Genomic DNA, 10,056 nt, shown 5'->3' with positions numbered 1-10,056 from the left:
ATACCTTTTATTATTTTAAGCGACCTTGCAAACCTAGAGAGAACTTCTGGACCCTCCTGCACGTGGGATGGACTGTCGGGGCCCGTTGACCCGTTGAAATGGCTGGCATGAATAAAAAGGCAGAGGAAGACGATGAACAGTTCCGCAGCCTTTTTCGATATTTTTTCAAAAAAGTTATCTTATTTTAACTATTTTATAAAAATATTACTTTTTAATGATATTCGGGGCAAAAAGTTGCCCTTATCTGCTAGAAATCCTTTTTAAAATAGCATTGTAGCACTAATGAAACATCAACAAAATCCGAGGCCAATAACATGAACTCTAATAATCCCAAAACAAAGATAATATTAGCCCCCCAAATTTTCATGAAAAATCTACATTGAAATCGTCCCTGTATCAGGACGAAAGCCCATCATCAGATTCCATTATTGCCTCCTAAACCACTGAAGATTTTCTTCTAATAACAAGGTGGTTCCAAATAACTATGGGTTCCTAGTTCTGATCTACTTAAACAAGAGAACCCAATTTCAAATAAAAGTTTCCAATCGTCTTTTCCCGTGAAAAATCAGTGTAGTAACCCTTCCCTACAGCCATCCCCTCTTTAGCTGCAAGTCGTTCAACTTCTGCCTGAACTTGATCAGCTCCAACCCTATCTGGTTCCAACAAATTACAAGCAACCTCAATCAAGTCATCGCCATGTGTAAGCGCCATGGCTTGCACTGATGCAAGCCCGCCTCCTCTTGCACTAACCTGCCTGGCAATTCTACGAACAGCATTGATATCAGAAGAAAAGACAGGGACGTTGTAATTATCAACCCATTGGGTCGCTCCAATCACCATAACACCTTTGGCTCGAGTTACTCTTGCTGGACCCTCATCTGGCTGTAATGTCAGAGATTCAGATACAGGTCCTCCTGACCATTGGTTTCCTTCAGTGTTGGGCTTGAAGTAGCCCAACTGTCTTCTAATTGAATCAAGTGTTCTCCCTTTTTCATTAGCTGCTCCATATAGAAATGTCGGCACTGCAAGATTTTATTATCAGTAAACCAAGGATAAACAAATAAAATTTTTGAGCATTATAAGCATGGTGGAACATATAACAAAGCTCTCAACATTAAGAAGTCTTTCTTAACAATGAGCATTGCTTCCAAGTATTGTATTCAATATATTTTTTTTGTTAAGTAGTATTGTTAGAGCTTCCAATATTTGTCTTTAATTATTGCAATCTTGAACATATAATAAAAAGGGAAAAGGAATGCAAGAGTGCACACTGAAAAATAAAGGCCTTTTGCTTCTCTAGTGCTCTGGCTGCACTCCTGCCAATCAGTTTCCAGTTGTTCAACTATCCACTTGGTCATGCCACATATTAAACTCAAACCCAGGGGACTCCTAGTCCTAATTGTTCATTTGGTTGCTCTATCAAAGATAAAAACTCGCTAAGGTCATCCATCCTGGATGGCAAACACCGTGGGACACTTGGAAAGGTTCCCAAGTAACAAGGGAAAGCGGTAATGCAACTAAAATCACATGTAATTGGCCCTTTAAGGGGTATTAACAACATATGTTAATCAATTATCAACATTTAGTATATTTGTAGCATTGCAGCTGTTTTCAGTTTTGTTGAATTGAGCTGAAATTCTTCCAGTTTTATCTAGAATTGCTACCAAGGCAGATAACAAAAACCTTGAAGTTTGGAGCCAATATCAGCTGCAACGGTCTTTGCAAGCAGAGCAACTTGTTCCAGAGATGTTTGTGCCAGAGGATGGAAGCAGATGTGATCAACAACTCCAAGCCGAGGATGACTTCCACTGTGTGATTCCAGGTTGATGGCTTCGAAAGCTGCATTAACCATGGAAAGCACAGCTCCTCTCAAAGAAACAGAATCCATTGAGGGGTTTGGGGCCAACTTAGAGACCAGGGTGTAACCGACTCGGTTGTATGCTTCATCTTGGAACTTGTTGACGATGGAAGCTTCCCGGTAAAGCAAGGCAGTCTGTTCAATCGACTCCAGTGCTGCTCTATTTCGACTTTCAGATATGTAGACTTTGCAACAAGCAAGCATTGACTTCAGCATTTTCCTTGCTTCTCACCCCTCAAAACTGCACAATGAGATGAATAGTAGATAATAACAATGATACGAAAAGAAATCTTGTGGCTTCTAAATTTTCTTGGACCACAAACCTATCCACTCAATTGTATTGATGGTACAACTAGGGAGAAACATCCAAACACCCCAGCAGCAAAAACGAAAATTGGGGGGACGAGATATTTTCAAGAAGAATATCTCAAGCACATCCATTTGACATCCTTTATCTGAAGCACATCGTAATAATGCTTTTGGCCTCTAAAATTCTTTACAAGAAATCCATTGTCTAGGTAAAGCAACCATTCATTGAGGCAAGTCTGTAAATAGGTCAATGTGGGTATTCTGATATTCTCTGTCTGTGTGCGTATGTGTTCTTTTCTGATTTTCACTTAATGGCTTAATTGTAAAAAAAAGTCAAGTTTCTTAATTTCCAGTCAAGCGACAAACACCTAGTAGTAGAAGAGACGCCCACCTATTTGCAGGAAGCCTAAAAAATCTCTTCCAGAATATGGTTTTCATAAGCAAACATTGAGTTTCACTACGTACATTTAAATAGATTTGCAGTTATTTCGAAAGACGAATACTTCTGATCAATATACAATGGAACTCAATAAACAAATTTTACTGCAGCTCTTCACAAAGAGAGAAAAAAATAGTAGAAATACCATCAAAATTCAAAGTCCCTGATGTCAGAGGACCCGGGAAACCCTTCGTACTCCAATTTCATGGACAATGTAGCGGAAATAGCCTTAAATTTCGACCTCAGCGCATCCATAATTTCCTGAACACTCTCGTTTTCTGGATCCTGAATTGGGTATTTTTCAACCAGTTATTCCATCTGTTTGATGCTTTTCTGAATCCTAGACGAAAAGCAAGTGGGATCAACTCGAATAGCAGAATTCCAGACATCAACGCACCCTCGATAGAACCCTACTTCCTCCCCAACTTGAAACCCTAGTTTAAGACCCACTTCTCTCCCTTCCTAACTCCCTAAGGCCAGTGTGTCGTTAAATCCGTCTCTGTAACCCTCCTGAAAATGGGTTTCCTCTAAGTTAACACAAGCATCGAAAATGTCATCCGAGAATTTGGCGATTGAGGACTTAGGTTCCAAGGTTAATAATGGAGATTTGACGACACAAAACTCACAAATGGCGTGGATTGGTCCCCACAACGAACGGTACTGTACATGGTAAGATATGATAGACGAACGGTACTGTACACGGTAAGATATGGTCCCCGTCTATAAAAGGGACGGTCCACATTTCAATTTATCGTCTATTTTGTGGATGGTTCACACTTGGTGAAGACAGTTTGTGGGAGTAATGCATCTGTATTATATTGGTCCAATATTCTTATTTTATTTAAATTTTTAATAATTTTTAATATTTTATGAATAAAATAATAATTTTTAATACTAATTCTAACACAAGTCGGATGGTTCTCCTTCTCCACTCTTTTTTCATTATTTAAATATTATTTTTTAATATTTTATCAATAAAATAATATTTAAAATATTTTTTAAAATTTTTAATGTTTAAAATATTTTTTTTTAAATTTTTAATATTTAAAATGATATTTTTTAATTATTTAAAAAATACAATTATTGCCTATATATTAATTTATTGATGCATTTTTTCAATTTATTCACCATATAAAATGCAAAAATTAGACATTTATGATCGACTGTATAGATCTCCCATAAAATGTATATGAGATACATGGAATCAAAAAGTGTGGTGTGGAGTCCACACCACACCTATAGAACACTACCGTGAGTGTGGACTGGTTTGGTCCGCACAATCTATCCACAGGTGTGGTGTGGACCAGTCCACACCCACCAATTTCTCATCTACACTATAGAACACCCTCTAAATTGACTATTTGACAAAATGCTTTTCAAAATTGTGTGTGGGGTATGATATCCAACCAAATCTGCTCCCAACAAATATATGTTCCAACATAAACATAATCTAACACTGCACATTCCACACATGAGAGTTCGAGATCTCCTACCAGCAGAATATGCTTCAACCATACATCTCACCATGAGACTGGGACTCATGGGAACCCTTATATGAGATGTGTGGTGTCAGATTGTATTGATAGGGTGTTGGAAAGTATTTTCTTGATAGGTTATTCGAACTCCATGCATAATGTTGTCTCTCGGTCTTATCTCATGGTGAAACATTGAGGGGGCGTTCTTCTTCTAGATTTTAAGAGGGGGAAAGTTGGTCAATGGGATTTTGATTCCCATTAACAAAGAATCCCATGTTCTTTTTTCAGATTTATGTGGGAACTAGGGAAAGTTTATGTTCCTGAGTAAATGATACCCATGGTCTTGTTAGTTTGTAACACTGCAACTAACCTAGGTAAGTACATTTACCTAAGTAAATGTCACCCAAGAAACATTTACCTAGGTAAGTGAACTTACCCATGTTCTTTTGATTTTTAGGATTCCTAAGTAAATAATAAATGGCAGTTCTACCCACAAAAAGTAACTATTAAAATGGGTAAAATGGTCCCATCATGTTTTTGTAAAAATTTCTCCAAGCTCAAAAAGTTACTTACCCACCTGGGAGATAGGTAAGTTTTACCCAAGAAAGTAATACCCATCCCCTAGGTGGGTAAGTAACTTTTCCACCTGGTGAGAAAGTTTCTAACACTTGAATGGGACAAAAGTTCCCCTTTTAATAATAAATTTTTATGGCTAAAATGGTCATTGTGTTATTCACATGGGAAATAAAAGAACATGGGTAAATGCACTTACCTGAGTAAGTCTTTCCTATGAAGCACTTACTTGGGTAAGCGCATTTAAGTAACTTATCGAAAAGCAAACAAGGCTTGAAATGTATGGTGTTGGGGAGTTCACCTTTGCCCCCACAGAATGTGCCCCAAAAACACCCCATATGTACATCTCAACGTGCATTGAGAACATCTTCCATGCTAGTCATTGGGAGATATTCCTAATACATGATTGGAATATGCCATGGGACATTTTTGGGGTGCATTCTGTGGGGGGCAGATTTGACTTAGTTGGATTTATTGAAAGCATGTTTGGAATATATTTTGTTAGGAGCATATTCCAATCCATCAATTACTACAATCCATCCACCCTTTAATTTTTTGTTTCATAACTTTTTAACAATCTAGATCCAATGCAAACATGAAATGCCCTCATTTGATATAGGAGCATGAGAATGGATGGGGAGAGAAAAAATTTTAGTCTGATTAGAGCAACCATACTCTCCCCATTCAAACCATGAAAACAAAGGTTTGGAGGAGGAGGAGGTTCCAAAGAGGGGTTGGGATCTTCTATCAACAAAACGCTCTCAATACTGTTGTAACCAGCCACTGCAACCACATTATTGGGAACATCTCTCCCATGAATGATAAGAAAGATGTTCCCAAAGTACGATTGCAATGACTGGTTGGGACGTTGGCACTTTGTGGTAGCTGATCCGAAACTCTCCAAAGAGTATATGTCATTTTCTTCCCCTTTTCTTTTCACTTCTTTCCTTTTCCTTTCTCTTTCTTTATTTCTTCTTCTTGCCAACCCCATTCAAATTTTTAGAGATGATTCTCATCTCAAGTACTAGCCAATGTACCATTTTAGAAATTGGCAAACAACTCCATTGACGCTATGTTATAGAACCTTATCATATCATTCTCAACCATGACCGTTTGTGATTGCTCTTGGAGTGTGAACTCAGCTAGAGAGTGATATGAATCCCATAAAATAGGATGAAATGGTTTAGGGAGTGCAAGGGAAAGATAATGTCCAATTGCCATATATATTCATCAGTGGAGCGTTCAATCAAAGAAAGGGCCTGCATACTCATTGGTGCTCAGGTTCTAAAGTTGAATTGGTTGAAGTTCTTACTTGTTCTTGTTTCTTGTATATGGTTCTTTTTGTATCAAGGGGGCACTCGTTTTTTGGATTTTGAGAGGGGGGAAGTTGGTGTTGGTCGATGGGATTTCGGTTCCTATTGATCAAGATACCCATATTCCTTTTTTAGATTTATGTGGGGTCCATGAAAAATTTATTTTCCGTAGGTATCTCTAGGTGGGTAAGTAACTTCCTCATCTAGGGAAAAGTTGTCAGCACTTAGATGGGTCAAAATTGCCCCTTTTAATAATAGATTTTTATGGCTAAAACAATCATTATCTTATTTACCTCGAAAATAAAAGACCATGACCTAGGTAAGTGCATTTACTTGGGTAAATAACTTCCCAAAAAGCGAATGGGCCCAAAGGTTTTGTTAATTTGTTTGGTTCAAAGATTTGGTAAAGTGTGTTTCAAGCCATTTTTAGGTCTGAGAAGGGAGGTACTTAATCCATTCTCCTATTCTAGGCTCAAACATGAATAAGTAGTTATTTTTCACTTATTGTGTGATTCCACCACACTTATTTGAATAAGTGCTTAAAATAAGTACTACCAAACAAGGCAAAGAGAAAGAATCCTCTTCTCTCCTCACTTTCTTTTTCTCCTCTAATCACTCAATTATCAATACACAATTAATGGTAATTGCAACTAGACCTATTCACGGGCCAGGTCGGGCTTTTCCTTTATATTAATAGAATATGCTCAGGCCCGAGGCCGAGCCTGGCCCAACCATCGAGCCTTGGTCTTGAGCTCGAGCCTAGCCAAAAATTTGGAAAAATATTTTTTTCTTTTTTTATTCAATTAAAAACTATTGTATTTATATTAAGAGACCTCAAAACCTAAAAAAAATGAAAAATCTCACTATTACTTGAAAAAAGAGAAAAATATTATATATATATATATATATATATATTACACTTTAGTACCTTGAACTTTGGGGGTAGTGTACCCAAAGTTTCAAACGTGTCATTATAGTACCTAAACTTTCAAAAAGTGTCAAGTTGGTCCTTACTGTTAACCGGCCGTCAGTTATCTGTTGAAAATTAGGAATGGCAATAGGGTGGGGCGGGGGTCTCCCCATCCCCGTCCTCACGGGGATGCCCATTCCCCAATATTTTTTATAATGTTAACCATTTTGTTTTTATTTTTTATTTTATTAAAAAAGTAAAAATAATATAATTAAAATTTACAATCCTATTAGAAAAGATTCAAACTTATTCAACCATATATCTAAAAATATTAATATATAGATGTATGTGTACATATATGCATATATAACGTATGCATACATACATACATACATACATACATACATACATACATATATATATATATATATATATATATATATATATATATATTTTATAGTGGGGATCCCACGGGGCGGGGATCGGGGTCCCCGTGGGTGGGGAGTGCTCTCCCTATCCCCACCTCATCCTCGCTAACAGGGATGAAAATTGCCCCATCCCCATCCCCGCCCCAAATGGGGCAGATCCCCACGAGGATCGGGGAGATGGGGAAATTTGCCATCCCTATTGAAAATGTCAAAACTACCATTCAAAAGAAGACATTGTTCATTGTCTTCTACCTTGAGACTGAACTAGATGAGGTGTTTGAGATTCTAGACTAATGAAGTCATTGTCTTCTACCTTTAGATTTGAAACGCATTCTTATATAGTTATTTCTTTGCTTTTAATTATTATTTCCCACAATCATATTTCATGTTTCTTCTCTCTGTTTCTTTGAAGATAACCGATTCAGTCTCAAGTTAGAAAGCAATGGACAATGTCTTCTTTTGAAGGGTAGTTTTGACATTTTGAACAGATAACTGATGATCAGCTAACAGTAGGGACCAACTTGACACTTTTTGAAAGTTTAGGTATTATAGTGACACGTTTGGAAGTTCAGGTCGTAACTTGACACTACCCCCAAAGTTCAGGTTACTAAAATGGAATTTTTCCTATAAAATATATCTTTATTATATAATGCATCGTCAAGTTGGGCTTTTTGGAGAAAGCCCAAGCTTGGACTAGAAAAAGGTTGGGCCCAATGTTTTAGGCCTGAGCCCAATCCTGTGGGCTTGAAATCTTGTCCAAGCCCGACTTAGATTGAGTCGGGTCGGCCCGGGCCATCAGGCTACCCAGCCCATGAACCTATTTGCAACACTTTACCCACTCCCCCCTAATTAAATATGAACATACCAACAATGAAAATTAAAGTACAAATTTTGTGATGTTTTGAATTTTAACAAAGGGTGCAAAGGATGGAAGTGTCCATGCTTAATGGGGTTGCAAGGGAGTGTTGTGATTGTGGTTCTAGCATATGTAGTGGGCAAAGATCAAACTTATATCAGGTCTCTAAAACCGCAAATAAAGGTTGTTTTAGGTTTTGACTAGTTTGAGGGAGTAAGCAAGCTTAAAATCGACCAACTGAAGCAATTTTGAAAAAAAAAATACGTTGTGTTTGTTTGAGGTGTAAATTCAAATTTTATGCCCATGGAAAATGTGAACTGGTTCAGTGGTCGATGGAAATTGGGACCGCTTGTTTTTGAAAATTTACACCAACCATGTTTGGTTGTCAAGATGTAAAATTCAATGAAAATATTTTGAATTCCTATTACCCTTGTAGTGGTGTAGACAATAAGCTTGAAAGTTGTCATTCCTCAGATCCACTCCTCAGATCAGAGAAAATGGTGGAAACACCCTAATCGACTGTTGCAGTGGCTGAGAGGAGGTGCGAGCAGTGAGTTGTCATTCTTCAAATCCGCTCCTCAGATTGGAAAAAATGGTGGAAATGCCCTAATTGATCATTGCAATGGCTGAGAGGAAGTGCGAGCAGTGAGTTGTCATTCTTTAGATCTGCTCCTCAGATCGGAAAAAATGGTGGAAACGCCCAAATCAACCGTTGTAGTGGCTGAGAGGAGGTGCAAGCTGTGAGTTATCATTCCTGAGATCCGCTCCTCAGATTGAAAAAAATGGTGGAAACGCCCTAATCAACCGTTGTAGTGGCTGAGAGGAGGTGCAAGCTGTGAGTTATCATTCCTCAGATCCGCTCCTCAGATTGAAAAAAAATGGTGGAAACTCCCTAATCGACCATTGCAGTGGCTGAGAGGAGGTGTGAGCATTGCCTTTTACACTGACAGAGAAGACGATGGAGTTTTACATCGACTTTATCAGTGGGAATTTTCCACCGATTCTCAATGTAAAACTCACCCTAAGTGGAGTTTTACACTTATTTAAGGTGTAAAAGAACACCTAAAACAAACATGCACAAATTTGAGCTGGGGTATAAAATTTGCCCCGGTTCTCATTTCCATCGACAACAAACACAGCCTTAAGAAAAAGTTAGTAGGTATAAAAATACATGACGCACATATTTAGCGATATCTGCACGTATGGAACTGTGGCATGTTATAGAATAGGCTATGGTTAGTTATGAAATGCAAAATCTAATCTAAGTTATTATACTAAAGGAAAATTCCAAATCTAATATATATCTATTAATGGAATTGGTCGATTCATGGCACCTTGTCGTTTGAGAAAACAAAATCTAATATCGCACGTATGCTGCACACCCTTCTTTCTCTTTCCTCTCTCTTTCTCTCCCTCTCTCCCTCCCTACCTTTCTCTTTGTGTCCCCCTCTTTCTCTTTCTCCTCTTTCCTCTCTCCCTCTCTCGCTCTCTCTTCATTTTTTATTTTTCCCTCTCTCCCTCTCTCTATGTTTTTTCTTAGTTTATGTTTTTTCTCTCCCTTCGTTTTTCATTTCATTCTCTTCTTGATTTTATTGCAGAGATGATCAAGGCTAAAAAGACGTGCTGGAAAGAGAGGAAACTTCGACCAAGGGTCTTATTACAACATTCCGTTATCTTCTCTCCCTTCATTTTTCATATCATTTTTCATGAAGTTGGTGTTCTAGATGAAGTTGGGTGATTGGAGGTTCTTTGCATTCACACAAAGAACATGAAGCTCTCTAAAGATGTAAACTCGGGATCTACCCTTGTTTAGCATATACCTTTTTTTTTTTGTATCTGTCAAACTGTTTTATTTAATTATTGTCCTGTCTCCTTTGTGCAGGTTGATTTGGAAA

General features: G+C 37.8%; 1 protein-coding gene across 1 annotated transcript; it reads right to left on the bottom strand.

Moving 5' to 3' along the window:
• Positions 1–257: 257 nt before the first annotated feature.
• On the bottom strand, positions 258–3,254 carry LOC148875733 (formiminotransferase cyclodeaminase-like protein). The gene is made up of 3 exons (XM_088966271.1): positions 2,752–3,254; positions 1,684–2,099; positions 258–1,022 (listed from the first exon to the last, which is right to left on the bottom strand). Exons 2-3 carry the CDS (start codon positions 2,072–2,074, stop codon positions 508–510), a joined length of 906 nt encoding a protein of 301 aa, XP_088822397.1. The 5' UTR covers positions 2,075–2,099; positions 2,752–3,254; the 3' UTR covers positions 258–507.
• Positions 3,255–10,056: the final 6,802 nt, after the last annotated feature.

The sequence above is a fragment of the Nelumbo lutea genome, chromosome 1 (genome assembly GCF_056320005.1).
Source record: "Nelumbo lutea isolate HS-2025 chromosome 1, American lotus-T2T, whole genome shotgun sequence".
NCBI lineage: Eukaryota > Viridiplantae > Streptophyta > Magnoliopsida > Proteales > Nelumbonaceae > Nelumbo > Nelumbo lutea.
Note: the sequence above shows the minus strand (reverse complement) of the source record. Positions and strands in the feature narration are given on the sequence as shown.

What these genes read in the sequence shown, in the direction of transcription:
- LOC148875733 (XM_088966271.1), bottom strand. Translation starts at nt 2,074, where the DNA reads ATGCTGAAGTCAATGCTTGCTTGTTGCAAAGTCTACATATCTGAAAGT. An exon ending in TATTGGCTCCAAACTTCAAG is followed by an intron (nt 1,023 to 1,683) that starts GTTTTTGTTATC and finishes AAAATCTTGCAG; the next exon opens with TGCCGACATTTCTATATGGA.